Source organism: Pan troglodytes, chromosome 4, assembly GCF_028858775.2.
Source record: "Pan troglodytes isolate AG18354 chromosome 4, NHGRI_mPanTro3-v2.0_pri, whole genome shotgun sequence".
Lineage (NCBI taxonomy): Eukaryota > Metazoa > Chordata > Mammalia > Primates > Hominidae > Pan > Pan troglodytes.
In genome coordinates, this window is record NC_072402.2 from 26,757,478 (window position 1) to 26,781,052 (window position 23,575).

The 23,575-nt window shown below is 33.8% G+C and overlaps 1 protein-coding gene across 32 annotated transcripts in view; it reads right to left on the reverse strand.

Moving 5' to 3' along the window:
* Positions 1-23,575, reverse strand: part of LOC129143943 (uncharacterized) — a 689,383-nt gene that overhangs the window by 186,386 nt on the left and 479,422 nt on the right. For all 32 annotated transcript variants that reach the window (XR_010156874.1, XR_010156873.1, XR_010156872.1 and 29 more), the window contains one exon: positions 14,020-14,099. Coding sequence is in view for 11 of the 32 variants with exons in the window: in XM_063810326.1 (XP_063666396.1) it covers positions 14,020-14,099 (80 nt within the window). In the remaining 21 variants the exon portion in view is untranslated. The remainder of the gene's footprint in view (positions 1-14,019; positions 14,100-23,575) is intronic.

The following is a 23,575-nucleotide window of genomic DNA, read 5'->3' on the forward strand; positions in this document are numbered from 1 at the left end:
CTCTAACATACAGTATGGGAACTGTAGTTAATAATACTGTATTGTGTACTTGAAATTTACTAAGAGAGTAGATTTTTAACGTTCTTGCAACAAAAAAATGAAACAAAATAACTATGTGAGGTGATGGATATGCTAATTAGCTTGATTGTGGTAATAATTTCATAATTATATATACATCAAAAAATCACAAAATACACCACAAATACACACAATTTTTATTTGTCAAAGTAAAAGTACTTCCAGCAAGAAGGTACTTTTTGTGTATAATTCATAGATATGCTTAATGACTTGGAGATTTACTCCTATTTTTTAAACTGCTGTTTTAGCTGTTACTGTTTTACCAATTCCCAGATCCACTCTTATGCCATAAATAATGCCAGAGAGCAGCTGTGTTGAAGCTGAGGCTGTCTCCTGACCTTACCAGCCTTTGCTATGGGCAGTTCCCAGCTTCATTTGCTAATATAACCCTTCTACATTTATTTCTCTGAGTTGTTCTTTCTTGTTTTCTCAGTAAATATTCTCATTCTCTTGTCTTTCTATTACTCCTCTGACTTAACCTCTCCACTGAATCTTTCTTTTCAGCATTGCATTATGCTTTCCTAATTTTTATATTATTCTCACCTAATGGATCAACCAGTGAGCTGCTACTACCTTGTAAAGATCAGCAGTAGAGGTTTCCTTTTTAGTAACATCAGCTCCTTCTCTCTGTCTGGTATATTTCAGCCTATAGAGACATTCTCCATTGTCAATATGTGAAGATTTCCAAATTTGATCCCTTATGAGGAAAGTGGTTAAAGAGACAAAGAGAGCCAAGAACAAGAAGAACACACAAAGAAAAAACAAGTATATTTGATGTGGCATCAAATATTGCTCCAACGCTCTGATCTGGTGTTCATGAGTTTGATATCAATTATGACATTTTGATGTTCTAAATCAAAGATCTGGCTAGGATCACTGATACTATAGAGACCTCAAAAAGAATGAATGACCTTCGGTGAGATCTTTGTAGTATCAATGAAACACATGAAAAAGAGAAGAATTTAAGAGACCCAATATTTCATTCAGAGAATTTCTCTTACTAAGAATTTGTGAGGTGTAGGTTTATATTCTTTTGCACCTGATATAAATAGTTTTTGTAATAATTATTAAACACAATTTAATGTTAAAGAATTCACAATACTAGCAAATACTTTTGTTTCCCTATGTACTTCCCCAAGCTTTCCAGAGTTTTATTAAATTGCAAATTTGAACCACTTTGTAAAAGCAACCAATGAATAATGCCACATGCACAGAAAAAGTGAGCTAATTATGTTTATCTAACTGTCCATCTTTGGATTTTCTAGGATTTAACTGGAGGAGAATGTTACTCATTGTAAATAATTCTTCAACCAGAAGTGTGCTGCCTTTAGTGATGGCTAATACAACCTATGAATGCATATCTTAGAAAAGAGATACATGTAAGTTAAGGGCAGAAACCCAAAATGATCAAATTAAAAGCTCAGAGAATAATCAATCTGCAATCAAAGTTCTGCACTCCTCCTTTGTCCATCAAGAAACTGATGTTTCTGACTCAATCAGTTACCTGGATGAGGGCCTCCGACTGCCATATTTTCCTCTGTTCTCCTCATTGAGCAGATACATCCTGATGAATATATCCAACATACATATACCACATACATAATATTATATATGTTGTCTATTGCTTCATATTTAGAACCTTAAAGCACAAGTTTAGAACCTTAAAACAACACACATTTATCATCACAGAGTTTCTATGGAACAGGAGTTGGGGCCAGGCTTAGCTTGCTCTTCTCGAGATCTCATAAAGTTTCAATCAAGATGTCAACAGGTCTGGGGTCTCATCTGGAAGATGAGATAAACTGGCTTCCAAACTCATTCACATCTTGGCAGAATTCATTTCCCTGTAGCTATTTGGCTGAGGCCCAGAGTTCCTACAGGCTACCTGCAGTGTTTTGACACATGGGCCTCTTCATAGGTGGTTCACAACATGACTGCTTCATTAAGGCCAGCAAGGGAGTGAAAGTGGAACATTTCAGAAGTCTCTGGGCTCTGGTTTTAAGAAACCTATTGAAAGATAATCATTTCCTTCAAAGGTTTTCTTGCAGCCAGTCTGAAACCAGGAATTGCTGATTCCTGTCCTTGTAGTAAATCTCTCTTCATCACTTGTATTCTGGAGCTCAAAGAAGGACCTGCATAATTACTGAACATAAATTTCAGTTCAAGAACCTACATTTACTGATCTTTAACCTCCTGAGATGAGAGCTCACTGGAACATCCAACTTGTAACATTAATAAAAGTGTATACTAACTGTTTCTCTTATCATTACTATTCAATCTCTGTCCCACCATCAGGCAATTTCATTCATTCTTAAGGCTTCAGATAATTTATGTCAATGATTCCCAGAACTTAAGGCCCAGAGCCCTTGTGCCATATTCAGTCCTACATTAAATTGATTCCCCATCATTTTACTAAGATGTACCTCAGTTATCTGAATCTGAACAGTTGGAAAATGTGTTCGTCATCATCTGCCCTCTCATTTGCCCATACTCATTTTTACCAGGTCCTCTTCTTCCTCTCATTAAATAGAAACACCTACGGTGGAGCTGATTTTTCATTCTTTCTTCTTCCCTACCATTTACAATAATCAAATACTAGCATTCAACTTCACAACATTTAAAATTTGAATTATGAACAGTGTATATTTGTAGCAAAATTATAAAATTAATATTCATGAACCCAGTATTCTAATTAAGAAATAAAAGTCACTATTACTTTCTGTTAATTTCACTTTGTGCTTATCTAAAAGCATTCCAGTGCCTCCTCACTCCTCCGGACTTAATTACTATTCTAAATTTTGTGTTAATCATTGTCTTGTTGATCTTTATATGTGTTCCCAAACAATATAATGTTTAGCTTTATCTGGTTTTAAAATCTATAAACACGATATTCTAATATATCTATGCTTTCAACAACTTGATTTTCTTCACTCAACCATATGGTTTAATATTTATACTGTTGTTTGTAGGTGGAATTTACTTGAAATTTGTATTGAAAAATACTTTATGAATATATAGCAATTTATTTGTAAATTTTCCTAACAATGGTCGCTTAAAAAGAATATTTTTACTATTACAATATTTTCTATGAAATTATTGTACATGTACTCAATCCACATCACCAGGAGTTGTATTAAAGTTTATACCCAAAAGTAGAATTTCTGGGTTTTTATACATGCATATTTCCTACTTTACTATTAATGCCAAATTATTTCCAAGTATATACACAAAAATTTAAACTTTTTCTTGCAGTGTTTAAGAGTTCCCATTACTCTGTATGCTGGCCAACACTTGATTTTTAAATCCATTTATTTTTGTCAGTATGGTGGGTATAAATAGTATCTTGCTGTGGTTTAGTTTTAATTTCTTTGAAATTTAATGTATGTAGATATATTTTTATTTGTTGCTGGCCATCTGTTTTCTCTTCTGTGAAATATATGAGTTTGTATTTTTGTCAATTTTTTATTGGGTAGTTTGCCTTTTCTTAGTGAATTTTAGAAGTTCTTTATATATGTAGATTGATATCATTTTTCAGTTTTGCATGTGCAAATTTCTTACTCCCAGTCGATGGCTATTTTGTGTTTATTTGTAATCAATAAAAAAGTTGTTTCTTTCTTTTGATCAACAGGACTTCTAAATTTTAATGTAAATTACATAAACAATATTTTTACTTGATGTTTTGACTTAAGAAAACTTTTCACTCCCCAGAAATCACAAAAATATCCTACAATTTCCTATAAAAATTTACCTTCAGCATTTAAGATTTTAACCCACCTGGAATTGAGTTTTGTGTATGACGTGATGTAAGGAACAAATTATTTGTTAAAACTGCAAACCATTCTGTTGCCATTGATTGTACAATGTGTCACTTTCCCGTTTTATATCATGTTTCTATATCTGTGTGGGTCTACCTCTTAGCTTTCTTTTGCTGGTGTATTTTATATTCTTTTCTCAATAAATACTGTAGCTTTATCATAAGTTTGGACATGCAGTAGAGCAGTTTCTCCTACTTTGCTTTGCTTTAAGTATTCCCTGACTGTGTTTTTCATTTTTCTTTACCAAATAAATTTTTAAAACATTTACCATAAACTAAAAAAAATCCTGTTGAGGTTGTGATTAAATTTGCATTGAAGTTATAAATCAATTTGCACAAAGTTGACAACTTTACAGTATTAAATCTACCTGTCTTTGATCATGATCTACTTTATTTACATATGCAACTTCCTAAATTTTCTTATTAATTTTAATATTGGTCTTTTGAGTTTTTCATGTAGATAATTATGTCATCTGCTAATAATGACAGTTTGGTTTCTTTCTTTCCAATGCTTATTTATTTTTGTTTAACAGGGAGGTCCAGGACATCTAGCATATGATAAATCGAAGTAGTGAAAACTTCCTAGAATTCTGTCATCTCTCAGTTGTCCCCAATAACTGAATTTCTGGCGTTGCTAATACAGTAACTTTATTTTCTGTTTCATGAATTTCTAATCTTAACTGTATTATTTTCTTAGTTTTACTTCCTTTATGCACTTTTAAGGTGTTTTATGATTTTTGCTGACTTCTTAAGTTGGATAAATAATTTTTAACCTTTATTTTATTCTGAGATAGATATTAAAAACTATAGATTTCCTTTTGAGTAATTGTTTTTTGTTGTTGCATCTTATATAATTTGAAATATTGTTTATTATTAGTCAAGTCTGAATATTTTCTAAGTTCCATTTTGAAATCTGCTTTGTCCCATGAGTGGTTTACACATACAATGTAAACAATTTTAACATATTTTTGGTTTGGTTGATTTCTAAATGCATCTAAATGTTAGCAATTTATGTGTTAAGTAATTTAATACTAAGCAATTTTGGTATGTGTGCTATAGATTCTTTGGAATTTTTTGAGACTTTCTTTATGGAACAATATGTTCAATATGTGCTTCAAAAGAATACATATACCACAAAAGTTGGGTGTACAGTTTTTTATATGTGCTTTAAACATATATTTTATTTATTCAACAATAACTAATTGGTTAATTGTGTTGTTAAAATCTTTCATACTTTTACCTATTATTTTATCTTCCTGTTGTAATAGTGAGAGCATCATGTTGAAATATCTCATTCTGATGTCAACTATCACTTTGTATATTTTGAAGCTATATTATTTGGTGCTTGCAAGTTTAGAATTACTACATTTTCCTGATAAATTAAAAGATTTATGATTATATTGTTACCTTCTTCATTTCCAGTGATAAGATTTTTGCCTTTAGAACTATTTGTCTGATATTAACACTGCACAGAATTGTTTTCTAGGTCACCCTTTCTTTGCGATTAACTCTCTGTAAGTGCAGGATCCGTGTGGAGCGCTGGGGTTGTGGGGACAAGGCTTTGTTTCTTGTACTCCACATTTGCCTGTCATTGAAACCTAAGCTCCAGGCTACCCAAGAGCAGTAGACATACCCATGACAACAATTAGCCTCAGAGTTTACTAACTCCCCTCAATTCATCCAATGATTTATTTCTGGCCCTGTTTACATTTCCCTTCCTTACTTAAAAATTAACTTGTTTTCAAAGATTGATATAAATATATAGGTATATGCATACATACAAACATACACCTGGGGAAGAGTTTTATTCCTCTTGCCTGCCAAACTCCCAGAAATGGGTGTCTTGCATTCAAATATCTTTTAAATACACCAAATTCCAATCCTCTTCCCTGATATTACCCGCATTCAAATCCTCACTAGTTTTCCTGCCTCTATTCTTCTTCCAACCATTCCTACTACAGCCCAAGCCCCCTTTCTGAAACACAGATCTGTTGGCGGCTCTCTCCCTTATTTTTAGCATAAGGACTGAATTATTTCATATAGCCCAAATGCTCTGGGTGACATAAACTGCTTCTCTCTGCATGTTCTTGACTCACATGAACCCCTACTCATGCCCAAAATGTCTGATTCTGCTATAAATGTAGTTGCCTACTTTTGTGGGAACTTTTATGCATGCTTTATAAACATTCTATTAGTTGATCCTTGCGAAAATCTTATTTGTTAAGTATTATTATCTCCATTTTATAAGGAGAGGGTAAGTGACTTTAACCAAAGTCACACAGTTACTACGTGGAATACTTGGGATTTTATCCCATGGCTGCCCGACTTCAAAGATCCTTCTATTAATGTCTGATCCTACTGTTCCTCCTTTCTCATTTCTGGGCTTTTGTTCTCTTCCTAGAACAAATCATGCCCTTCTTTCTCTATCATAACTTTCTCATCATTCGAGTCCTACTTAATCAAGTGCCCTTTTTTATGGGCCTTTCACTCTGATACAGTACCTCTGCTTTTTCCTTCTTTTGCGTCTCCCTGTAGACTGTAAGCTGTGTGAGAGCAAAGACCAATCAGCCTTTCCTTGGCGACATCTTTTGTCCCAGGGCGCATACTTTCTAAAGTCCCAGGCCCTGAGGAAACTTCCAGGATGAATTTTTTTTTACTTGCCTCCTTTTTTTTTTTTACCCACAGGAAAAGTTCATGCTTATAAACATCTCATACTTATACACTCACAATCATTTTTTTTAATCTCCCCTACACTGGTTCTAAAAATTCTGAAGCAATTTAAGAAAAGGGATTTTGTTTCATGGTAAATCAAAGCATAGGGACTTTTTTATTTTTTCCATTTCAAGAGAACTAGTCACTAGTTCCCAGGTCCTAGAGCACTGATTTGATTTACTGGTTTCAGTGCAGAGCTTCCCATGCTCGAACTTTATAAATAGAAAAAAAAAGTGGAAGTTGTATTTTAAGAACCAGTTCTTTAATAAGCCCAAATGATATTTGTTTAATTGCATGTTGGGCAAGGCTTCCAAACTTTGTGAAATTATAAGAGAAATGTGAATTCCATAAAATGAAAATCTAATCATTATATCTACTTTTGAATCTTCACAGGCTCTACCTGTTTCTTCTTGCACTATCGCTTGAATAAGAATTTAGATGAATGTGATTGATGCATTCCTGTCAATTTTGTGAGAAAATATGCATTTTTAATTAGAAAAAAAACACTGGTATTTGCTAATCTCTTTTAGGCATTCATACTTTATTTCTATTTTATTTTGAAAATTCAATCAGACTATTCACTTGTTTTCTTGTAAAATATGAAATACTAGATGGAATTTACCTGTCGAATTTAAGATCCTCTTTCTTAAATAAAACCAATTCAACTGATACAACCAATTTTCAAAATTCTCTGCTATTTTTATTGTTTTTCATTCTAGTAAAGTTATTTTTATATATATGTATATATTATATATATGCATACACACACACACACACACACACACACACACACACACACATATATATACTCTCAGACCAGAAATTAACTTTTGATTGTGTACTCTACAAAAAGTCATGCTTAGGTACACTAGGATACATATGCCCAAATGTGATAGCATCCTTATTCATAATAGCAAAAGCTGTAAGCAATCCAATATTTATCAGCAATAGAATGGAAAAGTAAATTAAGGTGTATTTATGCAGGGGATTACTCACCAGCAATTAAAATGAAGGAACTACAGTTATCACTAGCAACATGGATAAATCTTTATTTATTTATTTATTTATTTATTTATTTATTTATTATACTTTAAGTTTTAGGGTACATGTGCACATTGTGCAGGTTAGTTACATATGTATACATGTGCCATGCTGGTGCGCTGCACCCACTAACTCGTCATCTAGCATTAGGTATATCTCCCAATGCTATCCCTCCCCCCTCCCCCCACCCCACCACAGTCCCCAGAGTGTGATATTCCCCTTCCTGTGTCCATGTGATCTCATTGTTCAACTCCCATCTATGAGTGAGAATATGCGGTGTTTGGTTTTTTGTTCTTGCGATAGTTTACTGAGAATGATGATTTCCAATTTCATCCATGTCCCTACAAAGGACATGAACTCATCTGGATAAATCTTAAAAACCTAACATTGAAAGGAAGAAGTCACGCAAAAGAAATATATACTACATTATTACATTCATATTAAGTTCAAAACAAGTAAAACTAAATTATGTAATTTAATGATACATTTTCACATAGTAATACTGTAATGAAAAGCAAGGAAAATATTACTGTAAATATCCAAACAACAGTATCTTAGAGTGGGAGAAAAGATGTTATAATTGGGTAGAGCTGTTGACAAAGTTCTCTTTTGTAACCTGGTGGTGAATTACATGGATGTTTGCTTTATTATAATTAATTAAGTTGTGCATTCATGTTTTTTATGTCTTTATTTGTATTTGTGTATTTTACAATAAAAGGAGATGGAACCATAGTCATATTAGTCCATTCTCACACTGCTATAAAGAAATACCTGAGACTGGGTAATTTATAAAGAAAAGAGGTTTAATTGGCTCACAGGTGTGCAGACTGTACAGGAAGCATGGATGGAGAGGCCTCAGGAAACTTACCATCATGGTGAAGGCAAAGGGAAAGCAGGCTCATTTTACACGGCAGGAGCAGGAGAAAGAGAAAGAATGGGAAGGTGCTATACACTTTTAAACAACCAGATCTCGTACGAACTCACTCACTATCACCAGGACAGCAAGGGGGAAATCTGCACACATGATCCAATCACCTCCCACCAGACCCCTTCTCCAAAATTGGGGATTACAATTGGACATGAGATTTGGGCAGGGACACAAAACCAAACGACATCAACAGTAAAATTCATTCCTATTTGCTTTCAGTCCAGAGTGTTACTGCAATATGAACTAGACTTACTAATTTCTTATCAGCATATTAGTCCATACTCACTGCTTAGGGAGGAAATGACCTTACTGAGGAAAAAAAATATAAAGTTTGTTTTGGCTGAAGAAGAGTCAACCTTCTTCCTTAGCAGTAGGAATAAAATACTAGTTTTCCATTTATGGTGGGGTCAAGCTTGTCAAAAAAGTTTTTTCCCCATGAATAGTGGTCACTTTTGCACTGAAACTAAAGCTGTAAAATAGAGCTTTGTTTAATACAAAGCTAACCTGACTAGTCATTTTAATACCTGATATTCCTTGTATTATTACCATATTCTACTTAATTATATAATTCTATCAGACATAAATCAGGACAGTTGTAACATTCTTATTTTATTAGCCATTCAGTATATAGAATAAATTACAACTTTATCATATTCATGTGTGAATTACCTGGTTGAAAATCTTGTAAGGCTTTTCAATTTTTTGTAGTATTGAAGAACAAACAGACTAATTTATTAATAAATATCAATTGACCAGCAACTCTGTTATAGCTCATGATGCTGGGAACTAGGAATATTAATATTAAAATGATGTGTCCTTAACTTGATTAAAATATTTGTTTCTTATGAGTTAGGCTTTTGAAACTTAGCATTTTATGTGTAGTTCACTCAATGTTTCAACTTAATTAAAAGGGGTATAATTTTTAGTTCATTTAATTTTAATATTTTGCTATTCACCTGGATTATACATTTCATACTCAATTATAGATGTCTTAAGTGATTAGGTTTCTTTTTTTACATTAGAAAATGCAACATTATTCTAGTCAAATTCTAGTCATTTACTAGAATAATGTTATTAGAAAGGAAGTTCATGGATTTGAGAATATTTGTGAAAGTTGGCTGGAAGAAAGAGAGAAGGAGATGATACATCCAGTTTTGGACCTGTTGAAAAACGGCCGTGTGAAAGGGCACGGTTTCAAAGCTGGATGCATCATCAACTCCAAGGGTAGAAATTGAGTACTTATTTAAACATGTAGGACTGACTAAAACTCACCAAAAATACATTAGTTGAGGATTTATTCCTGGGATCACATTTTCCCACATGTGAATGATGGTATAGGTGTGTAAATTATGATTAAAGATATAAATGATATTCATCAGGAAGAACGTATTGAAAGATAAGCGTCAAAGACCTAAGAGTTATCCCTGAAGACACTAATATTTAGGGAAATGGCAGTGGACAAGAAGTCTACCAAGAAAATGAGAGAGAGTGATGTAATTACGCCAAGGAAACCATGTTTAAAGAGGAGGGGTTAGTTAGCAATATCAAGTCCTACCAGTAAAATAAAGTAAGAATACCTACGAGGGATTTGGAAACAAGGCATTCATTGATGACCTTAACAAAAACAGTTTCAGAGAACTCTTGGCAATGTTTTCCAGTTTGCAATGTGTTGAAGAATGCATTGAAAGTGAAGGAAGCACAGAACAATGACTCTAGGCCACTTTTTCAATGTTTGCCAATGCTAGAGGTAGATAGGACAGTAGCAAAAGAGTGACTTGTGGAAAAGGGTGTCGTTTTGCTTTTGTGATTGGAAAGACCTAAGTATATTCAGACAATATTCTTGAGAAAGAGCTAGTAAATATGTAAGAATCTGAAAAAAAAAAGGGAAGAAAGACAGGTAAAAAAGGAGGAAGGAGAATCCAAAGTACAGATAAAAGGTTTGGCCTCATAATACCTCTACACTTCTGATTGATTGCAGTGGACACTATCTCCATTTGTTTATAGTGCTTGGATGACAATTTCCATTCTCTTTGTGAAGAGATAATGAGCTGAGAGTCAGAAGGTAACTGGCTTAGAGAGAAATAGTCATGAAAATCATTTCTTTGAATAATGGAAAAGAGAGCTAGAGAAATAAGAATGAATTGTTCCAATCTTGAAGTTTTTGCAGGAATGTGTGATATAAAAGTAAAATTAGGCAAGGAATTTGAGCCAAGAGGAGTGGCTGAAGTGGTAGGCCAGGGAGTCTAGATCAGTCAGGAACTAAATAGTTTATCGTTGATAGAGACATATAAATTGGAGGATTAAGGGATTAAAGGTCTTGGTCAGTTTGGAGAATGAGGATGACAATAAAACCTGAACAGTTAAGAAGTTGTTGCCAGGGAGTGGAATTTATGATTTTAGAGGTGGATCATCTCTAGGTGATAACAGGCTTCAAGTTTGTACATGACAACTGATCATCAGAATGGAAAGTTAGCAGATCTACCATACTGGCCTGTACATTCCTCAACCTACCATATTGGTTTTAACACCTTTGTCTCTAAGTATTCATTGATCCCATTTATGTTCACTTACAATATCTGGTCATTCTTTATCTGTGTAATCAAAATAAATATACCCAAAGTTCATGAGTCAACAGAAAACCTATTTAATTCAAGCCTTGTCTCAATACCTCAGCCCACTGGGGTTACTTCCTACCATGATGCATAGTGTTAAATGTGTTCTTCCCTCACTGGTCACATGAGTTGCCATGGTGTGCTGCAAAAGCTGCATTTCCCACTATCCCTGTTGTTTGTGTCACTGTAACCTTGTTTGTGCTTGTGCCTGTTTTGGAAGCCTGTCACATTTTCCTTCTCTGTCTAAGTCAATTACCTTTCTGAGCTAGGTGCTCTCTCCTCTGTTCTTATCATTCCCTATGTATACATCTATTTCAGCACTTACTGCATTATATTCCCATTAAACTTTTTATATTTTATTCCTTACAAGCCTCTGCACTTCTTAAAACAGATTTTTCATTTTATTTATCTCAGTGTCAAACACTATGCCTGGTATAGAACAGATGTTCAATATGTGCTTATGGAGGTAAATTGAAGTAAAATCTTGTTTAGTCATTTAGTGGCTATGTGGCCCAGACAAGTTATATCTACTCTCCCCTCTGTCTTCATCTCATACATGGGGGAAAATATCTCACAGAGTTTTTGAGGAGCTGGGTGAGACACCTAATGAGAGGAAGTACCCAATATAGTGTCTGGCAGGTAGAAGACTGTAATGAATCTTTTCCAACTTTAAGTCCAATTTGTGCCATCCTTGTATTTTTTAATTGATATTGAATATATGTATTGCTATTTGATATTTTTATAAGAATGGCTTACCTACTCAACTAGATATTAAAGTTTCTTGAGACTAGGGAATGTATATTGTATTGGCTTATATATCTCACATTACCTAGCATATATTATGAATATGGATAAGTACCCACTCAACAGATGAATATTAAACATTGCCAATCAAATGAACTACATTCATAGATTTTGTTTGACACCCTAGCTCTGAAATGAATAAGGCAGGATAATTAAAATTTTTTTCTTTAAAGAGGAGCAGAGTTACATGTAAATATATTTGTATTCAGTGACACAATTCAACCGTAACCAACCACTAACTGAATGGGGGTTGAAAGCACGAATTGAAATTTCTATATCATAAACAAAATGCTTTTTTCATTCAATGACTGCAAGTTAAACTGCATAGAGTTCGACTGGTACAGGAAAATTCTGATCTAGGCTACTTACTACATAAGCAGACAAGAGCAGCCACATAAATTAAACAATATCTGATATGCAGATGCAGATAAAATGCTTGAATCATTAAATCTCTTTTCTCTGTTCATAAGAATGTTCCAGCATCATGCAGGCATAGCATTCAGCTGCACAGTGTGTTGAAAATTAAAATGGACAAAAGCCTTGAAACTGATGACCTATCCCAATTAGTGTTGCTCTCTCACATAAATGTATACAATTTTCATTAAAAAGTATATTCTCAATTTATTTCATGATTTCTTGATGATGATAGCAAAGTCTATTTCCTAAACTGTATGGTAGAAAGATTTATAAACATTTTGTTATACAGAAAGAAATTGAAGCAAGAAAGGATCTTCACAGAATAAATTAATAGTGGGTGCATAGAAATATACCTGTTCCTCAGATCTAGCCATTCAGAAAGAAGGCAGGCACAACCCTCACCCATCAAGTCCATTCCTTAATTCTGGCAATTTAATATGGTACTGATCAGAAAGTTTTGAATAATATGCATGTCACAACCCCAGAGTGGAGAGCTGATTTGACTTGTCTATTTGTTTGTACATATTTTGAATTTTTTAAAATGACACAATACAACTTGAAAAGGAAACATTTGATTGCAGGAGTTCATATGTACTCTTTATATGTTTTCATAAACCTTCTTCATCTATATTTTCGGCAATTTTTCTTGGACGTCTAACAAATACTGAAATCAGTTTGCCTCTCCACTTACCCTTTCATAATGTTCGTGACACAATCCTGTGTAATTTGACACCTTGGAACTTTAAACAGACTCAGAATCTTTTGGACCTTCTAGCCATCATCAATTCACATAGTGTGCAGTAAATCCAGCTCAAAATAAACAACACAGATGGAATCGAAGCTTATAGTACAATGTCAGCAGTATCCACAGATTGACAGAGCTAGTTAGGCTGCCAGATGCACAGAATGTTGTTCTATCTACTTGTTCTTTATAACTGGACTTGATGGAGTACATCAGTGTCAAACTCCTTGCTGGTTTCCACACGCACACGCACAGAAACGCACCCGCATAAACACGCACATTCCTGCGCTCTATATCAACGGCACCATCTGCTCTCAGCTTTACATGTGGTAGCTAACTAACTATCCTACTGTGCCTGGTCTCACCGACTGCTTTCCCTGGAAACAAATGACAACAGTTTTTATCTTGTGCCCTCCTTGGCATTATAAAATAAGGCTCTTAACATTTCCATACGCATATATTTTACATGCATTTTTAAAAAATTCTGTTCTCCGTTTTATTTACTGGTTCCCTAGAGAATGGCAATATCTCTTTTTATATCTTCCCCAAATTGAGATTTTCCTATGGAACTGCATATACCATGATTGTTTCTTTTAAGGTTTACATCAAAGCAATATATATAAAAGCAATGGGCCCTGGGATCATTTTCCTCTCTATATACTATTTTGTAGGGTACTACATACTACTTGCAAAATGGGGGTGTGAAAAATGTGAGGATACAATAGATGCAAAAGCATTCATTCCTTTTCACTATTCTTCTGTATAATTCTATTGGCAATAATGACCATGCTGGAACTGTTGAGATGGAGGTTGGCGGGGGTGGGAGGGGGGTTGTATAAACATGAAATACTTTCATATACAAGTGTCTTACCTGTAGGAGGAAGTCCATGTGTTATTCTTTTCCCAAATGCAGAATTTTTGTCTTGACCTCTTTGCCATCTCATGTGAGATCTAAATGTGTAGTAAGATATAAAGGGGATAATCACTTTTTTAACCATCAAAATTAAATTGTAATGTCTTTTCAGAGCAATACATTCACTTGAACTAGGAGTATGAAATGTCATAAGGAGGATAGATGGAATGAAATTATTGAAAGATAACCCAGGTTTGGGCTGTACCAAATATTCTTTCCTGACCCTTTTCCATGTCTAACACCTGTCTTTATGACAATCTCTCCAGAAGATCTACAGAAATTATACTTACCTTTGGGTAACTAGGTAACATAATCTCCTGGAGGCTAGCTAATTGCAGCCCATGATAACCTCACATACAGTAACTGTTAAACTTTTCATTTATTTCAAATTATTATGGATCAGTGGAGAGGGTACTGATTTGATTCATTAACAGATTCCCAGTCTGTTCCAAGGTTAATGATTACATGTATCTCAATTACATCCTTAACAGGTTATACTGTATGATTTGTTTTAACTGCTTTGTACATTGTGTATCTTTCTCAGCTGAAAGGCTTCTTAGCACTTCGTGATTTAACAAATCTTTCTCCTCCTCTTACTAAAACAATGAACCTGCTCTGATGGAACACATAAAAGTAGGACAAAAATGAGCTGCAAAAGCTTTCTGCAGAATCTTCCAAGAACCACAGCAAACAGTTTACTTTAGTCAGGTAAATACTCGGCAATTCATTCATATTTGAAATATTAATAAGTATGGAGCAGAGGGTTGATCTTTCCTCTTGGTATTTTACACCACCTTCCTTATGTAGGAGGCACTTTATTTTTTAACTCCGATCTTTTGAATATATACAGAATGAAATTCTTCTTAGAAAAGCAGGAGTAAAATATATATTTTTAAGTCACTGTAATTCTTCCAACAGAAACCAGATACATCTTAACAGATCTGTAGAACCAAAAAGTATGAAATAATTAAAAATATAATAACCATGTATACTGTTTAGAATGATAGTAAGTCAAACTCAAATGATTTATAGGTACGCTTTTCATATCTATAATGGATAGTCAGGCAGGAGGAGAGAGAGAGATCCATTGCCGGGATTCTCTAGCAAAGACCCCATCTACCAATTCGAAGATGACACATTGATTTTGACAAGAAGGAAGACAATTATGTATTCTAGTACCTCTATTTTGTTTTTTCCTCTTACTACTGCCGCCAAGCCTACTTGCCTCTGTACATTTAGGCAAATAAATTTTTTTACTGTATCCTGAACTAGAATTGTTGAATCTAGGGACTGTCTAAACATGCTTTCTTTGATGAAAAAGCTTTGCTTCTTGCTCATAGTAATATAGATTCCATAGCAGAAACTACATTTTAAAGAATGTTGTTGCTTTTACTATCCACTTGTATTTTGAACAAGCAAAACACCAGACTCCCCTCCTTCTGGAACCCCCAAGATTCTGACAGAGTTTGGGGACTCAGAAGCCAAATGGGAATCATCAGGAGGAGAGACTTCAGTTATACAATCCATTAAATAAAACAATAGAGCCTGCAGCTGAGCTATTAAAAAGAGTAGAGCAATTTTTATTTCAATGGCTACATTTTATTTCCTCTTCTGAGTGACTGTTAACAAAGGGCCGCTGAAAGGACTGGATAAAAAGCAGGCGTCAGATGCAGGATCCATGAGTTAAACAACATTATTAGATACAATTTCATAAAATCTAGTTGCTTTTTTGCTACTAGAAATCATGTCCTTTTGTCAACTTGTGGTCACATCAGCACTTCTGCTGATATAATTTGCTCCAGCTGCAGAGCATAGCTGGCCTGCAAATCAAGAACCAGAATGAGGACAGGCAGGAATAACTCAATGGCTTGGATAATGTGCAAATCACTACACTTCTTGCTATTAGTCTACTTTTTTTTTTTCAGAATATTTGGAAGAGGAAAGATTTATCTTTAGCAAAACAGCCAATCAGCCACCCTCTTAAGAACTGGTTTGTCTGGTTATCTTCTCCTGAAGCCTAACCCTCCCTGCAGTAATGCTTTATAATCATGATATTATGTATTTTTTTCAAAAACTTCTATTGCCCACCACAGAGTAGCAACTTGAACACCTAATGTTAAATAGCTACTGCTTTTATTCACTGCTCCCCTAAAAAAAATTCCCTTAGATTTAAAAATATTCCTGAGTGTTCCTGTTTATTATTCTTGCATTTCAAATGCTTCTATGTGGCCTGGAATGTACAGGTTTACAAAATAATACATATCACTCTGCCAACAAACTGCTTTATAGCTTCAATTCTGGATGCAATATAGTTCCAATCAAATATGAAATATAATACTGCCTATTGACTTAGGCATAAATTAAAATGGTAGAGGCTTAACTAGTCATTCAGCATTGAGCTTCACCCTGATTAGAAACTCTATCGATTTACATTGAAATCAATTAGAACTGGATCCCAACCATTTAAAATTCAGCCATAATTGAATACTCAACAATCACTTCATGTACAGAGAAAAGAGTTTCTAAATAAAAGCAAAGCCCAAGTACTCTTGCATATCTGAGAAAATCATTATATATGGTGAGCAAATAAGAGGGAACAAACAATAGCATATACAGCTGGAACAGCTGAATCAATGTTCCTATAACAAGAACAGTTTATCAGGTGTGCAAAAGCAGGACTAGCCTGTTGTTCACCAATGCAAGTGAGCTGATATTCTCTTTTCATGGTATGGCAACCTTCCAGGGCCAGGTGCAATCATAACTGCAAACTCATTATGTAACCTGTCACCTTCTAAAATTCATTGCTGCAGTAAGTACCTAAACCCAAAGCTATGGTTGGAATATTTCCCTTTTTTTTCTTTGTAAACTGACCTGGAAAATATTGTGGCTACAAAACATGCTTTTAGATACCATTGTTTTAGAAAAGACAAAGAGAAGGAATGTGCCACATACTTGTGGCACCAACTTTGTTTTCTTTTTCACAGAATTGCACAGTGAGATGGAGATTAGTCCGATACCTCTTTCTGTTTCTGTTTTATTACATGTTGCAGAGGTGAATTTGCCAAAACCCAGAATTCTCTTTACTCCTCAGATAAGAATGGAAGTTATAACATTTTATGAAATGTATGTGGGTAATTTTCACCAATGCTAAAAGCTTTAGAAGTTTGCTCCTGCTAGATGTAGACTAGTGAACCTCATGGGCTCTAGCCTAGAGAAACAAATTTTAATTTCTGAATGGTATGAGAGCTGAGTTTTCACATATATATAATATACACACTTTTATTATTGTTCATTTTGGGTGGGTGGAAAAATTGTGGTTCATTTAAAATAGAATCAAAGTTTATGTGATATTGCTAACAAATCTAAAATGTTTAATCATTACATCAAGCAACTCTTTTTGTTCAAATAAACAAGAAACAAATTGAATGACTTGCAAGAGGTTTTTACCTCTCTGAGAAAGAAAAACATCATGTTACAAAAGAAATGGGTTTTGAAAGATGAATGTTAACATCTCTGATCACACTCTTCTAATTCTGCCCTTACCTGGCCTCCTTACAAGTAAGGCTAGATCCAAAAGGTAGGTGAAAGGAATGAGGCTTACAATTGGTAAAGTCACTCTTGAATATGAACCAGTTATTTTATGAGTCTACGTTCATATCTCAGAATAAGCCATTCTCTTATCATCATTAAGTCAAAAATGGTTGTAGCAGTGAGCAAAATGTGTGAGATACTTTTAAAACGACAGTACACACAGACTTGCTTTAAGGCTACCAAATTGCTATTTCTTTGTCAAACCTTAGATGCTCCTCTGGTATCTTGAATTTGTGTCTAGACAGAAGAGTAACAAAAAAATAGCAACCAAAAAAGTGCTTCTAGCATTTTCTTTCATTTTTCAGAAGGTAAGGTATAATTTAGTCTGTCCACATTGAAGTTCGAAATAAACTGTTCTTTATAGAACTTCTCTTCTCTTAACTCATAGATTGCTTGTGGGTAGTAGTCAAAATCAAGCAGAAAAATATAGGTGGCATTGAGTCTACTGTATCAGTCTAATAGTTTGCTTAACAATATGGTTTCAAGAATATTGTACTTGGAAGTTGCATTACCCCAGAAACATATAAAGAATATTTTTGAGCACTAAGTATACTGTTACTCGGGTCTGTTTCATGAAGTGTTAATACAGTGTGGGGAAGATAAGTATTTCCATCCCATCAGATTCAAAGACTCATTGTTCAAATATAAATATCCAACACCTTCTCAGCTTGAGTGCTATTTTGCCAGTTGCTTTTGCTGTCAGTTGTCTTTTCTTGTGAAAGATAAAGCTTTCTACAATAGCAAAAATTATCTGCATGAAGTTTAATCTTACTGCATTTGCTTCCCTCTCCTGTATGCTACATACTAATACACATGTCTATGGAACACAAGATGATTATGAGAGAGAAAAGTTTACATTGGGATATTTTCTAATATTTTGAGGGTTAACAGAAATAGTTAACCTTAATGGATCACAAAACTATTGAGACAAATTCAATTGCAGAAGGAAATCTGAAAGGACATTAAAAAAAAAAGGAAGAAGAAGAAGAAGAGGAAGAAGAAGAAGAGGAAGAAGAAGAAGAAGAAGAGGAAGGAGGAGGGGGATGAGGAGGAGGAGGAGGAAGAGGAGGAGGAGGAGGAAGAGGAGGAGGAGGAGGAAGGGGAGGAGAAAGAAAAGAAAAGGAAAGAAAGAAAGAACGAAAGAAAGAAAGAAAGAAAGAAAAGAAGAAAGAAAGAAAGAAAACAACAACAAAATCCTTGGAACAATTTCTGTTACTTTATCAAATGTTTTGTCTGTTTTAAACAGATTAGTGAGTCACTGTCTTTTTGTTTTGTTTTTATAGAGAAGTTCTGTTGACTTAAAACACTACTGCCAACATAGGCAGAAATACCACAAGTATAGTTGTATGACAAAAGTACTTAAAGCAAAGAAAAACAATATTTCAGAGCCATTCCTGCTATTGAAGTCTCCTGAATTTTCATAAAACATTTCCAAAGACTCAGTTAGGGTTCAGAGGTTCTCCATGAGTTCTAGTCAGCCCAATGCAGCTCTACTGTGAAATGCAGGGAGATGCAGGCTTGGCTTATATAGTGGTAAATGAAATAAATGATTGTGATTATTTGAATATCTTTCTCATGGGTTTTTCTTAGAACAATGTGTATTTGTAAAGCTGTGGAAAATTCACACACAAAAAGAATTTACGAGCATTATGTTGTGTTTTCATTTCTTTGACCCTGAATCAAACAATTGTGTTTAATGCTTGTGGCTTTTGTTGTTGATGATGTTTGCTTTCAATTTTGGATGCAGACTTCATAAAATAGAGAATAACTGAATTAATACCCAACTTAGTATGTGCTCTATGAAGCAAGTATTTAAGGAAAACTCTCATTCCCCTGCTGGATTGTGAGACTGACTAAGTCACAGATTGTGTCCTGCTAAGATATGCATGTCCTGGTGAACAGCAGAGTTCCTTGCACATAGCAGAATGATTGAACATTTGCAGAGTTAAAGTGAAATCCAATTGAATTAAAATGGCAGTAACACAGCATTTATTTGACAATTCTCTAAAACAGACAGCTGATAAATGGACAATTTCTAGCATCAAATGTTACCATTTATGAATTAAGATCTTGATGCGATTAAAGAAGTACCCTAAAACTTAAAGTATAATAATAATAAAATAAAATAAAATAAAATAAAGTATGAATTTATATCTTTATGTTAGAAGATTATAATTTTGTTAGCTTAAATTTTTAAATACCTGTATAGTTTCAACATAATCGACTTAATTCCTCATAGCTTTTCTGGAAACAAAAATAATTATCATTCATTGGCTGTCAACCCTGTCAGGGCACTATATTAGATGTTTTACACTTCTTTTTACATTTTATTTATTTATTAAAATTGATACATTTTTAACTGCACACATATTTATGGGGTACAAGTTTATAGTTCAATACATATCTATGTTGTATAATGATCCAACAAGGGTAGTGCATCCATCAGCTCATGCATTTATTACTTGTTTGTGGTAAGAATATTCAAAAATCTCTCTTCTATCTATTTTGTATTATGCAATATTTTATTGTTCACTATACTCACCTTAATGTGCAATAGAATACCAGACTTTATACCTCTTATCTAATTATAGCTTTGTTTCCATTGTCCAACCTCTCCCTGTTCTCCCCTCATGATGTTCTACTCTCTGTTTTCATGATAGATACTTGTTTTTAATTCCACATATAATTGAGATCATGCAGTATTTGTCTTCCTGTCTGTATCTGGCTTATTTCACTTGACATGATACCTTTCATGTCCATCCATGTTGTCCTAAATGACAAGATTTGATTCTTTATTTTTTTTTGGCTAAATAGTATTCTATTGTGTACATATACCACATTTTCTTTGCCCATTTATCTGGAGAGGAGCATTTAGGTTGATTCCATAATGTAGCTATTGTGAATAGTGCTGCCATAAACATGGAAGTACAGATATGTCTTCAACATACTGATTTAATTTCTTCTGGGTATATAGCCAGTAATGGGATTGCTAGATCATATGGTTGTTCTATTTTTAATTTTTTGAGGAAGCTCTATACTGTTTTTCATAACGGCTGTAGTAATTTACATTCCCACCAACAGTGCATAAGACCTTCCTTTTTTCCACATCTTTGCCACCATCCCTTATTTTTTGTGTTTTTGATAACAGCCATTCTAATGGGAGTGAGATGCTATCTCACTGTGGTTTGAATTTGCATTTCCCTGATGATTAGTGGTGTTGAGCATTTATTTTATATACATGTTGGCCATTTATATATATATTTTTAAAGAAATGTCTATTAAGGTATTTTGCCCATTTTGTAATCAAGTTAGTTTTTTTTTTTTTTTTTTTTTTTTTTTGCTGTTGAGTTGTTTAAGTTCCTTATATATTCTGGATATCAACTGCTTGTTAGATGTATAGTTTGCAAACATTTTCTTCCATTCTCTGGATTATCTCCTTACTATAAATAGTTCTTTTTGCTATGTAAAAGATTTTCAGTTTGATGTAATCTCAATTGTCTATTTTTATTTTGTTGCCTGTACTTTTGAGGTCTTATTTCAAAAATATTTGCCCAGCTAATGTTGTGAAGCATTTCCCCTATATTTTCTTCTAGTAGTTTTATAGTTTCTTTGGGACTTTACATTTAAGTATTTAATTCATTTTGAGTTGATTTTTATGTATGATGAGAGGCTTGTGTCTAGTCTCATTTTTCTGCATGTGAATATTCAATTTTCCCAGCACCATATATTAAATAGACTGTCTTTTCCCAATGAATGTTACTGACGTCTTTGTTGAAAATCAGTCGGCCATTACACACCAAAATTACACACCAAAATTACAGTTGGTGTGTAATTTTTTTTCTGGGCTCTCGATTCTTTTCTATTGATCTACGTGTCTGTTTTTATGCAACTATCATGCTGTTTGGTTGCTACACGTTTGTAGTATATTTTGAAGTGAGGTAGTGTAGTGCCTCCAGCTGTGTTCTTTTTGCTCAGAATTATTGAGGCTATTCAGGTCCTTTGTGGTTCCATATGAATTTTAGAATTATTTTTTCTATTTCTGTGAAGAATGCCATTGGTATTTTGATAGGGATTGCATTGAATCTGTAGATTGCTTTGGGTAGTCTAGCCATTTTTAACAATATTGATTCTTCCCATCTCCTCTTCAATGTTCTGGGATAGTTTGAGGACAATTGGTATTACTTCTTTAAATATTTGATGGAAATCAAGAGTGAAGTCATCAGGTTCTGGGCTTTTCTTTGATGAAAGACTTTTTTGTTATTGATTTCATTTCCTCACTTATTATTAGCCTGTTCAAATTTTCCATTTCTTCATAGTTTAACCTTGGCAGGTTATATATGTCCAAGAATTAATTAATTTCTTCTACATTATCAAGTTTGTTGGCTTATAGTTTATGCAATAGTCTCTTATGATCCTTTGTATTCCTGTGGTATGACTTGTAATGATTCCTTTTTCATGTCTCATTTTATTTGAGTCTTCTCATTTTTTCCTGACCTAAAGATTTAATTTTATTTATCATTTCAAAAAATTAATTTGTTGTTTTAGTGATCTTTTTCATTCTTTTTAGTCTATTTCTGCTTTAAGTTTAATTATTTCCATACTTCTACCAATTTTGCCTTTAGTTTTTTCTTCTTTTTCTAGAGTTTGAGGTACATTACTAGGTTATTAGAAATATTTCTCCTTTATTGAGGTAGGAGTTTATCATTATAAAATTGTCTCTTGAAACTGCTTTGGCTGTATCTTATAGATTTTGGTATGATGTGTTTTTCATTCTCATTTTTCTCAAGGAAATTTTAAATTTTCCTTTAAATGTCTTTATTGACACATTGATTGTTTAATAGCATGTTGTTTAATGTCCATGTACAGGTAAAGTTTCTAAAGTTTTTCTTGTTGTTGATTTCTAGTTTTATATTTTTGTGGTCAGATACTTGATAAGATTTTTGTCTTCTTATATTTGTTAAGACTTGTTTTGTGACCTAACATGTGATCTATCCTGGAGAATGTTCTATGTGCATGTTAGAAGAATGTGTATTCTCCAGCTGTTGGATGGAATATTCTATAAAAGTTTGTTGGGTTCAGTTTGTCTATGGGTCAGTTTAAGTCTGTTTTTTTTTTGGTTAATTTTTTGTCTGTAAGATATGCTCACTGTTGAAAGTGGAGTGTTGACATTCCCTAACATTATTGTATTGTAGTCTGTCTCTCCTGTTAGTCTAATAAAATTTGCTTTACATATCTGGGTGCTCTGCTGTTAGATGACTGCTCACAATGTGTGGTGGGATGAAAAATGCCCCTCCAAAACATACCCAATGATCATATCCCAGGAATCCATGCATGCTACTTTATATGAAAATAAAAAAAGGATCCTTGCAGATGTGATTAAATTAAGTATCTCGAGATGGGGAAATTAGCCTGAATTATCTAGATGGGCCCTAAATGCAATAAGTATCCTTATAAGATGGAGGCAGAAGGAAATTTTACACATAAAGAGGGAGAAAGAGAGAAATGGCAGGAGGGTGAAGGAGAGAGAAAAGAAGAAAGCATTGTGAAGACAGAGGAATATGAAAGTGATACAGTCACAAGCCAAGGAATTCCAACAGCCAACAGAAGATGTAAAAGGTAATAAATGAACTCTTCTCTGGAGCCTCTGGAGGGAATATGGAGGGAGTGTGCTTGATTTTGGACAAGCAATACAGATTTCAAAATTTGGGCCTCTAAAACTATGAAAAAATAAATTGCTGTTGTTTTAAGCCACCAAGTTTGTGGCAATTTGTTACAGAATCCTTTGGAAACTAATGCACAGTCACAGCACTTTGGTAGTAATAATGTTACAATTCGAACATAGTATATTAGGATTCTACTGCTGTGTAACAAATTACCACACATTTGGCAGTTTAAAAAATACCCATTTATCATCTCATAGTTC